At 34.5% G+C, this 21644-nt stretch overlaps 1 protein-coding gene across 3 annotated transcripts in view; it reads right to left on the bottom strand.

The window, feature by feature from the left end:
* LOC138715652 (uncharacterized) overlaps positions 1 to 21644 on the bottom strand; it is a 550339-nt gene that overhangs the window by 148885 nt on the left and 379810 nt on the right. For 2 of the 3 annotated variants that reach the window (XM_069848724.1, XM_069848725.1), the window contains exon 4: positions 12209 to 14323. In XM_069848724.1, coding sequence (XP_069704825.1) covers positions 14087 to 14323 — 237 coding nt within the window. In that variant the 3' untranslated portion in view covers positions 12209 to 14086. Of the gene's footprint in view, positions 1 to 12208; positions 14324 to 21644 lie in introns of those variants that run through there. The other variant, XR_011336530.1, reaches the window with a different exon arrangement.

Below are 21644 nucleotides of genomic sequence, written 5' to 3'. Positions count from 1 at the left end.
CAAGGACAGAGGGAAGAGTGCAGATTGAGGCAATTTTTCCGTATATTTGGTCTACACGATCATACTACTTTGGTGTGGGACAGCACGATCTCTTGTCTCCTGATAAAGTAACGGTGATCGTCACATTACTCTGTGCAGAAATCAATGCACTTACAATGTAAATCTTAATTGGAACTCGACGTAACTTTCATGGAGCCTTACTTCCTGCATGAAGTCAGCGCAATGGCTGGTTGGAGAATGTAAACAGTCACACAAGGTCACATGCGCTTTACCTCCCCGTATGGGGATGGCCTTGACTATGACGTGTTTACATTCTCCAACTATCTGTTGCGTGGGCTGTATACTACGGCCGTTCTGCTCGGAAGTACCCTGTAAAATTTATATTAAAACTAGCATGTCAATAATAATCATTTTGTGTAATATCATTTATAACTGAGCTTAGAATATTTTAGTGCTCATCAACACATAATTATTTCAATATAGCTACGTTGTTAAATTTTAACCTCCACTTTTTCCAATACTTACTGTGAGTACTAGACGTTATGTAATGGTAGAAATCCGAGTGTAAAAACATATTCCTCATACATTTGCACTGAGACAATAAAACATTTCCATCATTATATTCAATCACTTTAAACATTCAACTGAAATGAAAATAAAGACTCTTAAGGGAAGAGGATACTGGAATTTGACTAAAATTCAAGTAATTTTTTTTCACTTAAAATAATCTTTTGACCCTAGATAATATTTTACAAATAAAATTTAAGCCCTAACTCAATGCTATGACTTTTAATGATGTCATTATTAAAACTCTGTTAGCCTACTTCATTTTCCAATCTCATTTGTTTCAAATTTACCGCATTCTCAATCTGATTTCGGTTGTTAATTTTATATAATTTCATTATTCAATAGTTTTTCGTTTTATTCACTAGATAACAGGAGATGGTATTATTCCTTCAGTTGTTTTTATCAGACATGCTTGAAAATTATTTTGATCTAAAGTGTGAAAATGTGGTTGTTACATCTTGAGAGAAATAGTTATTGTAGTGTCTTGAAACACTTAGTATGCTAATAATGTTTGTTATATAGGTTGCAGTTAGTGTAGTTTTGTGTTTTATAGTTAGAAAATAGAAGGTTGGACTTCTAAATAATACGAAAAATGGCGAGAATCTGCTCAAAAACAACACAGAAAATGTGAAAAAAGAAGGTAGTAATGTAGTAAACGCACAAAAATCATTGCCTGGCCCTTCAAGTGAGAGTTCATATCAAGGACTCTTTGGATCTGTTTTTCCGTAAATTGCTTTTTTGGTTACAGTGCTCATCAGAAATTGATTTAACTCAGAAACTATCAATAATAGGAAGCTCAAATTTTGTACGGATCTTAAACAGACTATTTCAAAAGATTTGACTTCATTAGAAATTTGATGTTAAAATTGATTATGAAAATAATTAATAATGTCCAAAGAAATGGGCTCGAAAACTGAAATCCAAGATATTCTAAAATCAGTTATAATGTTTATGTAAAGCATAGCAAAATCAAATGAAGACATTTTGTAATAAATCTTCTTGTGAATCTAATGGTAAAAAAATTCTGAAATATCTAAAAGAAAAAAAAAACTGTTGCATTAATTTTTGTAAATAGCTACAAATGGGTGTTAATTGCCTAATTTGGGCCCCTTTTTGCTTTTTTTTAAACGTGATACTAAAATTTACATTTTATACATACAGTTCTTCAGCGCAAAAATATTGTAAGTTTGAAGGAGAAAACAAGGAATTTCAAAATTTCAGTATTCTCTTCCCTTAATTAGGATCACGTAATGTATAGATTTTAAATCAGGCCCTAAATCTGAATATTGCATAATTTTATAATATGACAGAAATATTAAAATATAATTAGTTTAGAAGGTTCTGAGACTAATTGTAAGATATCTTTAGAAGTATAATTACGATTAAATTCTTTTAAAAGTGCGAAGAAAAATAAAATGACAAATATGCGTAATTTGTAACATAATAAATATTTTATTTATAAATAAATCACTCTTGTCATCTGAATGACCACACCACTTGGATTGAGAGGCATTTTATACCTCTTCCAGATGATATTTTATTTTAAAAACATTATTTTTTGTTACACTTTTAAGACGCAACATTTAATAATCATACAAGTCCAACATGATTCAATCTCTTTGTGTTTAAAAGAATTGTATTTTGTGCGATTCATTTCTGAGAGAAGCAAAAATACATTAACTTCGGCGTGATTTTCTTTTTCATCTTAATATTACATGAAATTGATCAAGTAAATATTTTATTTCCAATTAATTTTAAAAGTAATCCGAATTTAAAAAAAAATGACCAACTAATATTCACACATTTTTCCTCTTAATCAAAGACAGATTTCTTTAATAGATCTGATAATCTTAAAAGAGGTTTACCAGATAGTAAATCAATACTTATTTTAAATAAATATAATGCACTTGTTGTACAAAGAACGTATTGAAGTTTGTAACACCAGTTTAGATACGGAACAATGTGAATTTAAGGATAGTACAAGAACGATTATTTAGTCCTGACAGTCACCGACAATGTGCGCGTGGGTCAGGCGAGACCATTTAGTTACGCCAAGGGGTGTTTGGGTTTGTCAGTCGCTTGCATTCAGAGCGATCGGATGTCAAGCTTGCGGTAGAGCAGTGTGTTTTCAGTACAGTTAAGCTGTACTGCATTTCTTTACCGACTGCTCGCTCTCCCTACTACTCCTATTACTTCTCCTCTTTCGCGTCGTCGAGCTGTCAGGTCTAAACAATCGGTCTGTATGTCAGTGTAAGTTATATCATCGCCAACTTTGGTTAATATAATTTTGAGTGTGATTATGTGTTTAAGGGATGAGAATTATTATATTTCGCTAATGTACCAATGCACCAATGAAATGTTAAAATGCGTTGAATTTCAACCAATCAGAGCCACATACCACAGCAATATTGTCGATTTTAATGATCGCTTTTTTTCTTTCCATGTTGGCAATTTGTAAGGTCATGGTGGCTATGCCGCTGTTGCTAATTTAACACCAATAAATGTATAAAGGAACACAATAATGCAGAGATTTGGAATCAGTATTCAGAATTCTGTGTTGAAAGAAATTCGATGATTCAAATCCAATAATGATAAAACTGTTTATACAGAGTAAACTATAAGTAATGTCATTAATTTCAGGGGGTTATTCTTTGAGATACTTAAAAAAAACCTTATAATCCTGCTCGTTTCTGCTTTCTTTTCGACATAAAAATTGTTTATGTGAAATATTTCATAGCGTGTTTTGAGAAAGTAATAGCTTTAATTCCCAATATGTCTAGTCAATTTAAGTGAGGAGTGTATTATGATAATAAATTATTGAAATAATTTTAATTTTGTCCTTTAATTGTGCAGAAATTTTATCCGAAGAAATGTAACTTTCCGTTCTGAAAAGGAATTTTACAATGTGTATAATTTAACTCACTAAAATTGCTTAGCTTAGAATTAAATATTACAACCTCAAATATTGGGGTCAGGTAATATTCAGATGGCTGCAAATTCGAAGTTTGGGGATTTTCTCGTTTCCAAAAATTACAGAATTGCCCCGGCGTCCACTCAGTCTCCTGTAAAGTTGAGAATCGGATCTTTCCAGAGAATAGGAAGAAGGTGGTCGGAAGGTGGTGTCGATCCACCATCTCATCCTAGTGCCGGGGAGTCATGAAAGCATCGAGCTCTACTTCATGCCTCTGTACGCCTATCGCAACTAGCTCAAATATTTGTCTAAGTTTAATGTTTCATTAACAATAATTTCTAATCATAATTGTCAAATATTTACCAATGAATTTTTATACTGTAGGAGGCTAAGGTCATACCGACCAATATTAAATATTATGCTAGTAAAAAGCTTGCTTATTTAATGGTAATAATAATAATAATAATAATAATAATTTATTTTATTTATTTATTTATTTATTATTAATATTTGTGTGCTGAACAACAGCCAGAGGCCAATTATAGTTCAGCACAATACACAAACAGAAGATACAAAGGTGCAAAACAAAAATAAATAATATCTGAAATAACAAAAACATACATGAATAATAATAATAATAATAATAATAATAATAATAATAATAATAATAATAATAATAATAATGTTTTATTTTAATACCGATAATTATTTATTTATTATTTTATTCGCGAAGTAATATTACTACGTTAGTTTTTTCAGTTTTTTCGATAAAAATGAAAGCTTTTTATAATATCACCTATGAACATTTCTTCCATCGTATTTACAGAATGCAAAAAAAAAAAAAAATAAATAAAAGTGTATTTTTACTGCTTGTTAAGAATACTTTACTAAATATTATTTATATATCATAAATATTCTCAAAACAAATGCAGGTTAAAATTTCCTTAAAAATATAAAGTGTGTTACATATTATAGGTACACACTGCAGAAATGAGTAGAGGAGAATGAAACAAGATGAAAGTCCTGATAAACATAGGTCCAGAAACCAGCCGTTTCTGAAATCTATATGGGTCTGTTATTGTGTTGTCAAAGCAGGTGCTCTGGGTTAACATAACATCCGATATACACTGGAGGAATAGAGCGTCATATAATATGATCATCAGTCAGCAAATAAGACACTAAACTGGACACTTTTATACAGTCTAATATAGGACTCGTATAGTTTTACTCTGCTCTTAAAGAAAAATGAATAGTGTTTTATAAACAGCCCCGATAAGAGTCGTGTCTACAGCATAACTGGTGAATTTTACATAAGGTTTCTTTATTCAGAAGTCGTTCTTTTGACTTCATATGTAAGTAATTTATTCCAGCTTGCCTTTAGATTTTTGCCCAGCAGACAGCAACATTATAAATAGCGAGAGAGCAATAATTTTGTACTAATTACTTGTGATACGTTTAAAGTTTCGCCATTTTCAATTCGACGAATAACCTGTAATTTTTGTTGCATGTTTAAAGACGTCCTCTTGACAGACATCTCTTACCGTCTGTGATGTGCTCGGCGGCAGTGCCTGAACTCAACTGTCATCATTGTTGTTTACTAAGCTACGGTACGCTTACAACCAACCATTCACAGAATTGGAGACGTACTGTATATGAATTTAAGGGTTCAGAGCAATAGTGGGCCAAGCGCCATTTATTAAAAACGAAGAAAGCATGGGTTAAAGTTAAGTGAATATCATATTTTAATGAAAATTGACATAACATTCAGTTTGAATGTGTATAATTTATATTATTTGCTATATGTTTCCATTGAATTATGGTGATAATTTCATTTAACCTTATTTTCAACGGTTTTAGTAAATGGCGCTTGGCCCACTATGGTTCTGAACACTTCAATTTCATTATAAATTCTGATCGTGTAGACTGTAAATACCATCACATTCATTATCACTAGTACCAAGTTCTATAAAATAGGAAATTGAACATAACTTGCCGCTCCAAGAGTATTGAATTTAAAAAAATGCATATCTCAATAACCTCAGGCATGATATTTGGCCACAATTATAAAGTTTTAAACTCTAATCTCAACAATGTGATTCATTACTCGGTCGCTGGTATCCTATAAGGAAACCTCAGTTCGGACTCCTTGCGGCGCGCATGCTTTACCCCTCTTACCCCTCTGCAGTGGGCAAGAGAGAATGCTGGGAACGGGAGCATACGTCATCTGCGCGAGACAGTCACGCCCGCTGGTTTCTGCGCACTGAGTTTTCCGTGTTGGATGCCTATATCTTGATAGCTTGTAACTGTGCAACTTTAATAAAACATTTTTTAATTATTACTCAATTCTAATGCTACCTGGGTAACCTCTTCCGATTATCATATCTGTTTCTTGAAAACTGTCCATTAACTTGAAATATTTATTCTAGTAACATTTTTAGGTTTGTTTTAGGCATAAGGATCTTCCAATTTCATCCCTATGTCCTGATTCTCATATTTAACCCCTTGATAGCTGACGAAACTGTGCAAGAACCTATAAGTCTTTGGAGTTGAAGTGGTTCAATTTTAGTACTGACCTTTCATATTACCTTCACTTTTTGTGTCTTTGGTTTCTTCTGATTATACGAGTATCAACCATTCGTCACATTTAGTCAAATAATGATTTTGAAATGGAACCACTCCATCCTAAAGAGTTAGATACATGTGTAATACAACGATACATGATATTGAAGTTTGAGAGAAGGGGTTAAAGATGCAGAATAGTGGAAAATGTAGTCAGTGCATTTATTTTCATTTGCAAAGCAAAGAATGTAGAAGATAATATTTTAATTCAGCCTATCCGAGTAGTGGGGAGAAGGTAATTCGGAGATAAGTCAGGATAGTTCTTAATTACCATAACCCTGAGATTATATCAACTATAGAATAAGATTTTTAAGGGAGGGGGAAATTATTAGGCCAAAAGTGCATCCCTTAACGGTTTTTCATAAATTCATTTGAAGAATGGCGTTCGTGCTCCTCCAGTACTGTGTCCCTTGACAGGAATCTTATATCTGTAACTCTTAATACTCTGTGATAAAAAGTAATGAAAGGGCTAACACCCTGTGTTCAGTATTTTAATGTTTAAAAGTTACAGTTTTATCCACGACAATTCATATGTTTAAAAACGAACATAAAAATCAGCAACAAGATAATGGACAATAGGGTTCCCCCTGCCCTTTTCCTTAAATTTAAGGTCGTAGTGTAGAAGAAGAGTTTGGCTTCTCTGGGCTACAAACTGGTGCTCATAATTCCATTCATAGTCGCATCACTTCCGTTGAATCTGAATGAAAACTTGGGCACACAAAGTACTAAAAGAAACTTTACTGTCACAGAATTCAGTATCTTGGAAGAATATTGACTATTGTTGAAGAAATATTTTAGAACTTTTGTTCGAGGAATAAATGCTAATCCGTGAGCGATATTTTCTGATAATTATTTTTTAAATATAATTTCTCGAGTTAATTCAGACTATATGGGCTCTGATGTTTGGAATGAATATCTAGAAAGTTTTGCTTGCATAACGAACATTAATATATCATGGACGATGGTCGAGATAAAAATGATACAGTTTGTAATATTACTCGATTTGAGGAGGTTCTGTGGAACTTGATAGTTTCAACGGTGTTGAATAAACATGTAACATTTCATAACGAGCACTAATGCATGACAAATGATCTATGGTCAAGATTAAAATGAAATTTTTTTAGACTTCTCTAGTTAATTGGATCTATCAGCTATGGGTCTTCATGGATTCGTGATGTTGGAGAATTATCTAGAGAATTTGGCTTGCATAACAAGCGCTAGTCATGAACCATGAGTGGTAATCCAAATAAAAATGTTACACTTTTTAAATATTACTCGAGTTCATTACATTTCTATGGGGTGTGATGGATTCATGATATTGAAGAAATTTTTGGCGTTGGTTGGATGTCTATGGAACGTAATGGACTCACGGTGTTGAAGAAATATCTAAAGAAATTTGCTTGTATAAGGAGCACAAGTGCATGATCTATGATCCAGATATAAATGTTACAGTTGTTTAATATTAGTGAACTTAATTCTCTATAGGGTGTGTTGGATTCATAGTGCTGAAAAAAATATCCACAAAATATTATTTGCATGACGAGAACTGGCGAATGCATGACCAATGAATTATGATACGGATAAAAATGTAATGATTTGTTTGAACTTCTATTAATCCATGATCCAAATTTTGTCATAAATATTATTATAGTTCACGATGTTGAAGGATTGTCTGAAAGGTGAAGAATGGATAGAACGGAGAAAAATTCTCTCCGCACCGGGATCCGAACCCTTGTTTTCAGCTCTACGTGCTGACGCTTTATCCATTAAGCCACACCAGATTCTAGTTCCGATACCGGATTGAATCCTCCTCAATTTAAGTTTTTCCTCTCTGTTCCCTTTTGGTGGCCTACCCTCATGTACTGTGTCACAGAATATGTGACAGTGGCACAATGTCCAACACTATGTACAGAGGTGCACTCATAAAATAAAATATAATAAGGTTTTGCTTGAATAATGAGCGCTGAAATTAAATAATAATTTTAAAGTAAGCTAAACCATTACATTGCCATACTGTTGTTTAACTTTATCATTCTTGTATACTTACTTGTGACGAGTAAAACGAAATGTAATTATAAATTTGTAAAAAAAAAAAAAATCTTTCTTAGTGTATGTGATATGGAGCAGAACTTTACTCAATAGACGAAAATTTGGGAAATGTTTTGCAATATTCACATCATGCACTTAAATTCCACATATCTGAATATGAAATCATTTTTTTTTAATTGTCTCCGTCTCTTCAAAGTTTGCAAGTGCCATCAGCAAACAAAAATGACGGAAATTGCTTGAAACGTTTAAGCGTCCTATGAGTTGGGATTTTATAAGACTTACTGGATTTTAAATATATTTCAAAAACTTTAGTTTGTAACTACGTTACGTATGTTGCGGGTAGCATAGGCGTACTGCTGCTAAGGGGTGAGGTACGAGTAACAGATTGTGACATAATCGTATTACAACAAAATGAGACAATTTTATCTGTATAGGGTTTCACTTCAACGGGGAAAAATATAGACAGTGTCATTCTCTTATTTTGTATCTCTGAAATGTGTTCGTTAACATTTCTCATGTGTTCTATTATTTTGAAAGTTTCCGCTCTATTGAAATGCTAAATTTCATGAAATTAGATGTAGCGAAACCTTATAGAATTAGGGCCTACCTGCTTTACGCGAGTTTAGTTTCACTGTATGGCTACTTCATTTTCTCTGAGTTGTAAAATCTGCTGCGAGTTCTGTTTTATGTTTAAAAACTTGTGGATATTTAAATGAAGTTGGGACTGTTAAGCGCTCGGACGTAATGCGGGGAGAGGAAAGTCTGGCCGGCTCTTGTGGTTCCCTTGAGCCGCTTCTATGCTAATCGAACACACTTGTATCTTTTTACGCGTGACGGACGCCGGGGACGACGTGTACAAAAACCAGTTGTATAATTCGCTCCTTTAAGCGTATTTTGCACATTAAATTGAGTAGTGAGAGGAGTTGTGATCACATGGCATGAGAATTGTTCTCCACGGACACTCACTTAACATGCTTTGTAATAGTAGTCGCTTTTGAATTTGATTCATTATACATCATACCATCCCTCGGTGAAACGTGTGAGAATATAGTTTCTCACGCAATTTTCAGATTACATTTTACCTTGTAGAATGAGACAGTATTTCAGAAAACCGTATTTGTATAACTTCACAACTTACATATTTATATTAAACATTTTCTCATATCTTACTCCTATTCTACTTCAAGGGCATAATTTATAATATTTCACTTAGTCGTAGCTTAGACCTTTGAGTAAAATGACTTGGAGTTAGCTATATCCCGATCAAAACGCGTGAAGTCCATGGCAAACAAACTCAAAACAGTGTTCTTGGTATTGATTGTCATTGACTTTTGTAGGTACATTGAGTATTATATAAATATTTTTCTTTGTCTTATTTCACCTCCCCTTTTGTATAGATTTTTACTCGGAATAGGGGCTCGAAGACTGGCATCGCAGCACAAGGCATATTATACCTTAACACTTCTTATATGAGAATTGTTATTTAAGTTCGGCACCATTGTCTGGATATCAAAATGAAATCTTTCTAGGATGTCTTATGAAAATAAATGGAATTGGGTGTTGCATTCTCAATTACGATATTTGGTAAATCCACAAACTGCTCAACAAATAGTTCGTATATAAAAATAAATATTTCTTGCCAAAACTCGCATTTGGGACTTTGAAAACGAATGTAGGACATTTTTCCTAATCCAATATTATGATTCCCTTTTTGCCAAATGTTATACTCCCAAAGATTCACAACTCCCAATTCGCGCTTTCCTATTCTATTTTCCCCCAATCTATTTTCCCCCTCCTTCCGGCTCCAAGATCTAATTTCCAATATGATATTTTCTTCGAACATGATACCAACTGTTTGTAGTGTATATAGGTTTTCGTAGTAAAACTTCTTTGTTTTCTGTTTGCCGACAAATTTGTTGTTGTTTCTTCTCACTGACATAATTCCAATTTGCTGTAATTTCTTCTCATTGACAAAATTCCAGTTTGTTGTAGTTTCTTTCCATTGACACAATTCCAATTTGTTATAGTTTCTTCACATTGACAATTCCAATTTGTTGTAATTTCTTCTCATTGACATAATTCCAGTTTGTTGTAGTTTCTTCTCATTGACATAACTCCAATGTGTTGTAATTTCTTCTCATTGACATAATTCCAGTTTGTTGTAGTTTCTCCTCTTTGACATAATTCCAGTTTATTGTAGTTTCTTCTCATTGGCATAATTCCAGTTTGCTGCAGTTTCTTCTCATTGACATAATTCAAATTTTTTTGTAGTTTCTTCTCATTGGCATAATTCCAGTTTGTTGTAGTTTCTTCTCATTTATATAATTCCAGTTTCTCACAGTTTCTTCTCATTGACATAATTCCAATTTGTTGTAGTTTCTTCTCATATAATTCCAGTTTGCCAGAGTTTCTTCTCATTGACATAATTCCAATTTGTTGTAGTTTCTTCTCATTGACATAATTCCAATTTCTTGCAGTTTCTTCTCGTTGGCATAATTCCAATATCCTGTAGTTTCTTCTCATTGATTTAGGCCTACTTGTAATACTAATAATTTGTTACATTTTCTCCTCATTGACATAATTCCAATGTTTTAAATTTTTTTCTCATTGTATAACTCAAAATCGTTACACTTTCCTTTTAGTGACATAATAACAGAATTAATTAACATTCCCAGCAGAGAACATTCACTATATTATATCGATGGGCATATTTATTATAAACATTTGGAAAAAAATGAAAAACATATTGGAACTGTAGAAGGAAGACAATGTCTTGCAAGGGCTATAACAAAAGCGAAAGGCGAAAATATTAAAGTACCAAAAGGACCACAGCAATCACATCAGCATGCTTCGGACAACGAAGATGTCCGGGCTACTAAAGTATTTGCAACATTGTATCCAGATAACAAGGATTCAAGGATAGTGGTGATTATATATTAACATACTTGAAATTAATAGGTCCAACTTGTCTTTCTTAATCAGTTTGTAGTTGGAAGATTAATAAATTGGGAAAATTGTCTTTTGCGAAATGTGTTATTTTCAAAATTTTATTTTGGGAAAATTGTCATTGGAACATTTTCTTTGGGTAAAATGGATTGGGAAAAGTGCCCACCATTGCAGTTGTTAAGGTATTTTGAACTGTGTTGAATGGAAATAACTGCAACGTTTACAGTTTCTTATTTATAATATCGTTAGCTGCGTTGGGTTAAAATACATCCTATGTGTTAAAACTCTCATTCAGTTGTCTTTAGTATGTCCCAAAATTCTTCACACATAGGGAATATCAGTTCAAAATAGAAATGTCACATAATTTTCTCAGTGATGGCCTTCGAGAGTCAGGCATAGGCGAATGACTGTTTGCAACCATTTCCGATGCAAACTCTGCAACATGTCCGTCTTCACATGACAGACGCGAAAATGTGAGCTTGCAGTTTAGCGGGTCTCGGGTTTCCTCCGGTAGACCTGCTACTTAAGGTAGCTTCAGAGTTAAACATCAAAGGGTGTAAAGTCTGGGGAACAGGTGGGCTACATTGAGCACGTTATATGACATTTTTACTCTGAACTGACAACGCCTATGTGTGGAGACTTTTTGGACAGTCCGTCGACATAACTAACATTTAAGTTAAGCTATTCTGCTTACGCGATTAATTTCCATTTAGTCCTTCTATCTTACTCTGCTTAACCTCCTGTTTTACCCGGCTTACACACCACTGCGGATAGGTGAAGGACATCCATTTGATCGTAACTAGACATCTCACAACTGCGGGCTCTCTGGTCATGGGATCAGCATGACGCAGGTCCACCGTAGAGAAATCACAGAACGATCACAATGCAACGGGAGAACACCCAGTCCCGTGGACGGATAATAAATTTCTTCCATTACCTATTCCGGGAATCGAATCCCGGATCGCTGGGTGGGAAGTCCACACGCTATCCACCTACAGATCGCGGCGAACTTCCAGTTATAAATTGAAATATTTCAGTTACAGTAATCTGCAGGAAGTTTCAAAACTTTGGAGTCTTGTATTTCACCACATGGTAAACACTCTAAACCAGAAAAAAAATTGATTAAATCAATGGGAATGATTTCTTTGTCGTTATGTAAATAGGTCTACACTTAAAACAATTTCATTATTAAATTATATTTGTACCACACACATAAAATTGTGGTCATATGACTGGTACGAAAATCCATTCTTCTCCCTGGTTTATATTCTTAAGCCTCTGTACTGGGAAAATAGTAACTTAATCTTTGGAAAATAGGGAATTTTAAAAGCTAATGTTTAACTATCTCAGATGTAGGATTGTGTTTCTTCCTATTGTTCGTTTTCGATCTGAATAGGCCTACTTTTGATGATTTAAAGTTACAAGTACCCGATTTAGCTGGATAACATTGTTGACACATCATACGATATTAGGTCATTCAAGAAGAAGGGACCATACTTTGAAGGGTTGATAGTATGGCGATTCTCAAGGAAAAAATTTTATATAAACATATGTCTTATTCTCAACCGTTTTGGGAGAAAACCAATCGAAACCTTGAGGAACGGGAATAGTGTTGGTAATAGTAAATTAAGAGATGCTTTCTTGTAGGTTGTGTTTAAATGTCTATTTCTCTTAACATAAGTTAAAAAATGCTACCGTCAACCTCGATGCACTTTGCAGTTCCCGTAGCCAGATGCTGTGTTACTAATTTGAAATGGTTCGGATATTCCTTAATGTGACTACTAGAGACGAGAATTCCATGCAAATGCAGGTTTTATAGGGACATAGGACATAGCTCAAATTTAATACTTATCCATTTTCTTACTTTCCGGTTCCAAATATGTGCACTTTTTTCGTGCATATTTTCGTGTTTTGGCCTTTTTGGAGACAAAAACATGCATAATGCATATTTAAGCAATTTTTAGCTTAATCATGCATATAATTTCCATTATATTCAGTTTAAATGTTTGTTTTAATGATTTTGAGTGGACACCTCAGTTTCTCGATTTTTATGTCCCTTATTTTAGCTTCAGAAATCAGGAGTAAAGGAAGAAGGAACTAAATAACAGAAAAAAATTACCGTATTCAAGTTTTCACTCATAACTTCTTGCTATGTAAAGAGGTCATTCTCTGCCTACAAAAACATAGTGACTGACAAGCGCAGGAACCTCACAGAAACCAATTTAGAAATGCTATTGTTAACCATGCAAAAAAAGTGAAGTTAAATAAGAAATTTGAAACAAAAATGAAAGTGCATGTTTTAATGTATTTTTCACTTGATCCTGCATGTTTCATAGTTTGATAGTGCATGAATGCATGCATATTTTGGCATTTTATAGTGCATGAAATTCTCGTCTGTAGTGATTACTGATTACCAGCATTTAAAAACCTCAACTTATGTCCATTTCCTCCTGAATTACTCCGTAAAGTACGATTTTTTTTGTTCATTTGCAGGGCCATAAGTTGCCCTTATTCGACCCGACTCTACGAGCGTGGAACCTGGCTCCATAGATGTCGCTAGTGTCGAGAAACGTAGACCATTTAGTTCGTCAGAGACTATCCAGAGTGCACCACTTGCAGCGGGTATACATTATATCCGCAATGAATGATGATAATATTGGGATGTCACAAGGAGAAAACTGATTCGAAATTTGAGCTGAAGCATTTTCAGGAAATAATAGGAATGGAGTGACCGTGCATATACCTGAGCCTAATTGAAAACATTCACGGCTCAAGGAGTTAAATATGTTCCAGTGGAAGAGGTTTAAAAATGAGATTTACTTCGACCCGAACATACATTTTCATTTGGTGCAGCTACGCGTTCTTCCGCCGTACTAAATTCTGTGACTGTATCTGCCGTCTGTTGTTTTACATGTTATCTACGTTTCTTTACGTACACCACACCGAACACTCGAGCTTGCAGTCTCCTCCACACAGATAGCAGCAGTATGCGGTTTATATCCCCACAAGCGACGCAACTGCCGTCAAAACAACAATGAGCAAGTGAGCAGACGTCTGCGACGAAGTTGGCGGCAGTCTGTAGCGACTCGCGGTGTTGGTGCTGTTGCTGCTATTGTGGTGCTGGTGCGCCCGACGTCTGGCTTTTGTTCTCGTGTCGGAGTACACAGCCGTGCTTTGGTTGCTGGGCACAGATATGTTACAGTACATCTCGTCACAACACGACACGCATACCTGCAAAATAGAGAAGTCTGTGTTAATCACCGTGAGATTTACGAGATCAAACTTGACTTGATGATTAATCTTGGCCTTCCAGCGGTGTCGCAAGTCTATGAATGGAGTTGTAATTGCTAAACGTCTTGAGGACACCTGGTAGAGTTCGCAGGGCAATTTTATGATTAATCACTGTTGAAAAGAAAATTAGTTTTCTCTAGAACTACACTACCTAGGATACCAATTTTTTTACTGTCCATTAGGGTAAGGTGGTACATTTTCGAACATAGTACAAATCTGAACGCACTAAGGTTTTTGAACATTTGCGAGTTTCATATGTTCGTAACTTCGCTTAAGTTATATAGCGTCGATAATCAGTCTTCTACAAGTTTGTCTCCTAAAATGCTGTGCTGTAAAGTGTTACTATATACCACTAATAAATCATTTTTAAACAAAGGTAAGCAATTTGGCTACAGAACATGCTCTGTTATAAAATGGCTCATAGTTTCCCGTTATGGTATTGTATTACAATGACTATTACACTCTTACTACGTCATACTACTTTTGACCAATAAAACGGTACGAAAGGACGTATTTCAACCAATCATGGCTACTTATCGCGTCCCTAGAATTTGTTTAATTTTATCCCGTCCCTAGCATTTGTTTAATTTTATCGCGTTCCTAGCATTTGTTCCTTTGTTTGCCAACATTTGAAACTGCGCTGGTCTGGACGTCAAAAAAAAAAAATAAATAAATATAATATAATTACAAACGACTCCAGTTGATGCACAGCAGTTTCAAATATGACTCGCATTGGCATTCAAGAACAAGAATTAATAAAAATCACTGATCATACCTATGCATCTTCTGAAATCCGATTTACAAATAAATGAAGAGCACCATTCGGAAATCCTGAATAAGTTGAATACACCATGTAGGCCTAAATCAACGAGTTCCACTTCTATTACGCACACGTCCAATATAACATCAATTGAACCACCAACCACATTCAAATTTGAAAATTGTACATTCAATAATTATTTATTCCTTTTAAAATTATTCATGTTTATTTTTTATGTCATCGTCGTTAATTAAAACTTTTATAACACTTGTGTATATTAGTTAGGTTATGTTATAGCTTCTGCTATATGATATTATGGATAGTCACGTATCAGAGATTGTTTAATATTAAGATTTATTGAAAATCATCTGTCAAGTGACGTTGATTACTGGGATTCGGATAATTGAAGTGGAATGTTGCATTTTAATAAAAATGAAACTGAATCAACAAAGCCTTCTTGACTAGTAACATTGCCATCGTGTATAATAGATCGAGAACTTCTCGACGAGAAGGCATTGCTCACTACTGCCATCTAGCATGCATCTAGTTTAATATTTGTAATGTTGATATGGTACAATAATACATTTGAAAACAGTTGTATTTTCGTAAGTCAATTAATATTTTATTGTATTGGAGTACTTCGATACTTCTAATCTTTATATACTTTCTTCTAATCGTGTAATAGTCAATTAAATCCCACTCGAGTTTTGATTTTCTCTAGATAAATCAAAACGTCTAGTGAGATTACTGTTGATAAATATTGGTTTGTATATGATTCTGACCTGTTCTGTGGTCTTAGTTACACATGTCACCGGCACACCAGTGATATCTATGAACAGTTTAGAAAACTATTGAGTCATTTCTCAAGGATAGCTAAAGTACAATTTCGAACATTATTCAGGTACAATTCTGAACGCTAGAGTACAATTTAGAACAGTTGTTTGTAATCATTCTTACTACGTCATTTCTGATTGTTGGCATTTTAGATGCCACGAAGGAAAACAGAAAAGAAAAAACGTCTGAAATGGGATTCTAATGCTATGGAAAAGACAACAAAAAGTGTAATTTCAGGAGATATTTCATTGAAAGGATCATCCGCGTTGTATCACCTTCCACTGAGCACTCTATATGATAGAGTAAATAAGGAAAAAGAAAAACAGGCCGGTCTTACTGCACGTGTTACAGAGAAGATTGAACATCCCACGGTACTGTCTGGAGACATGAAAAAGACTTTGGTAGATAGGCTCCTGCACTTAGCAAATAGAGAGTTAGGTCTTACCCCCTTGCAGATTAAACGTGCTGCTTTTGATTTGGCCGTGGTCAGTCAGAGTCCCTAAAAAAATTCGCAAAATAGTCCTTCAGATTCTCCAGAAAATGCAACTAGTGCCATTCTTAACTCACACGAGAAAAAGAGCTTGTTTACTTAAAAAACTGCTCACGTCACTCCACCTTACTTCGCAAGAGTATATCAACGAGATACGATCTAAGAAATCTTCTGCAGTTAATACTCGGGCTAAAGGAAAGAATAAATCTGCACCCAAAAGAAGAGTGAAACAAAGGGCAACATCGTCCGCTCCATCAAATGAAGACGAATATAGCCTCTTTCTACTAGGAATCCATATTGAAATGGGAGTGGATCCGATGCCAGATGTGCGAAGTGTGGTATCACGAAATGTGCGTGGGTGCCAGAGCATAAAGCAGTTTTTTTTTTGTGGCAAATGCCTTTGATCGAAATTGTACCTGACCTTTTCAGAATTATGCCTATGTGGTACATTTTCGAACGTTTTTTGTTTATTGAAACATTTACAACTATGGACAATGTAAACTCTTTTATTTCTTTTATTGTTGTGGAACGACAACTAGGTCTTGAACATTGTATTCACAATAAATTTGGAAATTTCGTATGTTTATTTTGCCCACAAAATACAAATACGTGTTTACTTTTGGAAATTGTACCTCCTTACCCTATGGAATGTTTTCTGAGTCCACTGCTATCAAAGATTTCTAGCTAATATTAATTCCTTTAATTGCACAATTATGTTAATCTGTGCAATAATTTTTCATAAAAATATATAGCGTCCAATGTAGGTGTACACTTTTCTCTGAAACTATATATCAGAACTTAATAAATTGTTATAGTAATGCTTTTGATAAGTGTCTTGATATAGCCAGTTAACCATTAGGGTACTTCAGGGTATAATTTGTGTTTTTAATTCATATTTAAGAAAAATTGTTTGTTGTAATTTTTATATTTAGAATTTTTTTCCTTGGAAATGATGCACTTTTGTATCAAAATCTTTCACTTGTATGTAGAGTAGTGGCAAAAAAACCGGTCCGAGCCACTGCGCATGCCACGCCCGCATTCACAAGATAGCGAGTAATCTATTGAAATTGTTATAGATTCGACTGCTGACGTAACCAATTTCGGAAGTCATTAGAAAATAAGCTGCTTAAATTCATGCTCTGGGAATAATAAGTTAATTAAGTATTAAAATATCACTGCAATCGAAAAGTGTTGGGAATGAATTTGAATAAGGAACAAAAAAATGTTTCCTTCCCAGGTAGGATTGGAACCACGAAAATCTTAGTTACCAGTTTATCGTGCTGTCACTGTGAACACGGCTCTGAAATCAGCTACAAGGGTCGGTCCGTTTTTTCTGCCACTACTGTAGTTAAACGTTCTGTACAAAAAATTTCAGACTTCCAAGTTGAATAGTTTTTTAGAAAAGTGTACCTGAATTGAAAAAAACAAACTCTCGGGAAATGGCAATAAAACAAAGAAATGGAAATTTTTTAAATACTAGCTAGAAATCTTTGATAGCAGTGAACTAAGATAACATTCTATAACGGGTAGTGAAAAAATTGTTATCCTAGGAAATGTAGTTCTAGAGAAAATTAACTTTCTCTTCAACAGTGAGTAATCATAAAATTGCCCTGCGAGCTCTATCAGGTGTCCTTAAGAACTTTAGCATTTATACACATTTTTGTTTTCTTTATCCCATTTAGAAATATCAGATTGAAGACGTTCATAATGATGCAGAAATTCACTGTTACATGACAGATTACCATTTTTATTATCCAGTAACATTGTTGAACTTCTATGCAGAAATGAACAAATTAATTAAATAGTGAAAGGACATGAAATAATACAGAATGCTTATTATATTTCTTACCGCTAAACATATTACTCTGAGTTTCCCTTACGCGTCTCGCGCTGTGAGAGCAAGCGAAGTTCAAGAACTAAGATCAGGCTTGGAAAATTAGGTGTAAAAATTAATTTATACATGACGCGTAAAATACGTGTAAAATGTATGAAAAAACAAAGGATAACAGTAAAGTGAATGCAAAACGAAACAAATGTTTAAGAAAGCGAAGGAGATAGAGGCAGGGAAATATTTAATAACAGTAAGGAATGAAGGAAGAAAGGAGGAAAGAAGTTAAGAAAGGAAGAAGCGAAGAAACCTAATTGAGAAACAGAGGAAAATAATAAAATAGATTAAAGGTGATAAAGTGTATATAATAGGATGAAAGTAATAGGCAAAATAAGGAAGGAAAAGAGAAGGGGTTAAGGAAAGAAAAGAGAAAATTATAGCAGAGAACGGCAGCAGAAGAAGAAAATAGAAAATGATAGGAAATCAAAGAAGGTGAAGAACAGTGAAAGAAAAAAAAAAAGAAGAAAGCATAGAACATTAATGGGATGAAACGCGACAAAATAAAATTCTCTGCTCTGTCAGGAATATACCATTACTTAGAATACATTACTCAGTTTAGAGAATGAAACTACAGTTGTGTTGGGTTTCAATGTTTTACTTCTATTTCTGTTAGCAAACAGAAAATATGGGTCTATGATAAGAGACTTAATTAATGAAGGACATACAGTATGTTATTTTCTTCTAATGTGAAACAACATTCCGAAATTAGTCTCAGCTCACAACAAATTTTTCACTATGATTCACTCAGAGTGTATACTACTTACTATCGTTTTAATATTGTGTACAGCTCATGCATTATGTCCGGACACTCCCCTACTCTTCCTACAGAGCTGCGCACGAGATCGGATGAGCCTTTGCCTTTGCCTTGAACTCGGTAGACCTTCCCTTCTCCTCCTACCCCTCCTCCACAAAAACGTTGTTCCCCTACTACGCATCGCGAGTGTCTTGACATAATGCATAAGCTGTAACTCGCCATTACAAATCGAATGAGTGGTCGCACAGGTCTGTAACTGTTCTCAGTGCCGAGATACTAGCCTACTAAAAGAGGCCGCGCGACGCGTATAATTTTATACGCAAATTCGACCCTCTAATGCCCGTGGCAAAGGGAGGTGGTGTTATTGGTAGTGGTCACACAAGTTAGTCGTTCATATCTTAATTACTAAGAATATTACCATTCGGCTTTAATAATTATATATAATAAATTTTCAGTCAAATACACTTTTCAGTTTGTGAGGTCAGATAATCTGTTATATCACAAAATGAAAAGTGTATTTGACTGAAAATTTATTATATATAATTATTAATTGCATTCACACTTTTCTGAACCAACATGTCTTTTAAATTCATTCGGCTTTAGCCCGTAGTCTTGATAGAGTAAGCATTTGAAATTCTGCCATATTTTGTAACACAACCGACTGCCTATTATTCGGTACGAGGAAAGACGTGCGTATTCTGTTTAAAAAAAATAAACGAAAATTACCAAGAAAACAGGAATATGAATGAATTGCCAAAAGAAATAAGCTAAAAAAGATATAAACTTTGCCAATCATTGTCATTTAATTCAGTTCATGTGCTAGACTACAGGTTAAAAAAAGTATAGCACTTAGTCCAGCCATTTTAAATACCTTGCCAGGGAAGGTTATAGCTTATAGATTGTACTGGAATTAGTAATATGCTGATGAGAGATGTATCGTGATTTGGTAAAGGGCGTGACAGTACATTTTCATTTTTTTATTTTATTTCCCCCATTACTTTTTACGGCAAATGTGGGTTGTTAATCGGTGGATGGAGGGTGGTGACATATGGTTATATAATGCTTCACGAATGAAGTTAGTCCGCAAACTTTATGCAATAAAATCAAGTTGGTGAAAATTGTGGGCTTGGTAGGCTACGCAGAGGGGAAGGGACTCATTTTATATTAGTACCAGGAAAAAAGGAGATTAAAAAATTCCATCTGTAATTCCATTTCAGGCTTTGACTTTAATATATATATTTTCCCCCATCAAACTAAATATCTTATTATACTTTACAAGTTTTATTTGATAACTTTTGTCTGTTTACTTTTATGTAGGAAATGGATGTTACAAAGCGAACAAATATGAAAACGGATTAGCTTTTACAAACTTTTTAGTCGAATGCGTCATGTCGAGTGATGTGGGGCAACATTAAAACTCATATTCGCTAGTCCCAAAATATTTCTTGTTTGAAAAAATCCTGTTTTATTGTACATGCCACAATGCATTTATTAATGAATTTTATTTGTTTAAAATCACGAACAGAATATATAAAATATAAAATAATAAGGGAGATATGAAATTAGATTCATAAACAGGACGAGTAAAAATACGCGAATAATCTTTTCATGGCCTTTTTTTTTTTAGACTGAGCGAAGAATCTTATGAATGCGCCTTAATTTTCGAATTACAAAAAACCATCAAATGGGACAGCAAGGCTAAATGATTTCACATTTAACTCCCTGCTTTTTAAGGTAATAAAAACATCATCTATCCATTTCAAAGCAGTAGAAATTGCACCACAAAGCAATCGTGCCTCTGGCCGAAGTGCTAGCGCGTTGCTCTTTCATCCTTGCTGCCCGTAATTCGATCTCCGGCCAGGTCGTAATGGAATTTGTGTTGGGTTTACTCGGGGTACTCCCATTTTCCCTCTACCATTCCACCAAAGCTCTCCACTCCCCCTTATTTCATCTATCATTTGCAATAGTAAAAATATCCTGGGGTGAAATTTTGGGGATAGTGCGGATTTCCGATGCTGATAGAGGAAGAGGATCTCCAGGCCCCTGGAGCTTATCGGGTTACTCGTCTGCGGATGGGACCTAGTTCTATTAGGGTCTGTCGCAGGATGACCCACCTGTTAGCGTCAGATTCACGGATGCTACCCAGGGCACCTGTGGGACTTGGACAATCATCGGATATACAGGGTGTTAAAAATGTATCGAATATTTTAGGACGTGATAATATGCATCAAAACAAGAAAATAATGTCTAATAAACATGGATCCTACAACACATACTTTCTGAGATCTGAACACTTGTTCATAGGAGGTCTTCAATGTAACGTCCATTTATGGCAATGGATTTTTCTTCCCTACAATACAGCGGAGTACCAGATAATCATACCGAAGTTGATAACCCAGGCATGGACTACTGATAGGTCGCAAGGAATACTGAAAACAAAAGTTTGCTTGCGGTTATGAGCGGGATTCAGCAGAGATGTTGTTGTGAATTTTCGTAATCAACATGCGTGGGCTGATGAAAATTCCCATGCAGTTT

Source organism: Periplaneta americana, chromosome 15 (genome assembly GCF_040183065.1).
Source record: "Periplaneta americana isolate PAMFEO1 chromosome 15, P.americana_PAMFEO1_priV1, whole genome shotgun sequence".
Classification (NCBI taxonomy): Eukaryota; Metazoa; Arthropoda; class Insecta; order Blattodea; family Blattidae; genus Periplaneta; species Periplaneta americana.
Note: the sequence above shows the minus strand (reverse complement) of the source record. Positions and strands in the feature narration are given on the sequence as shown.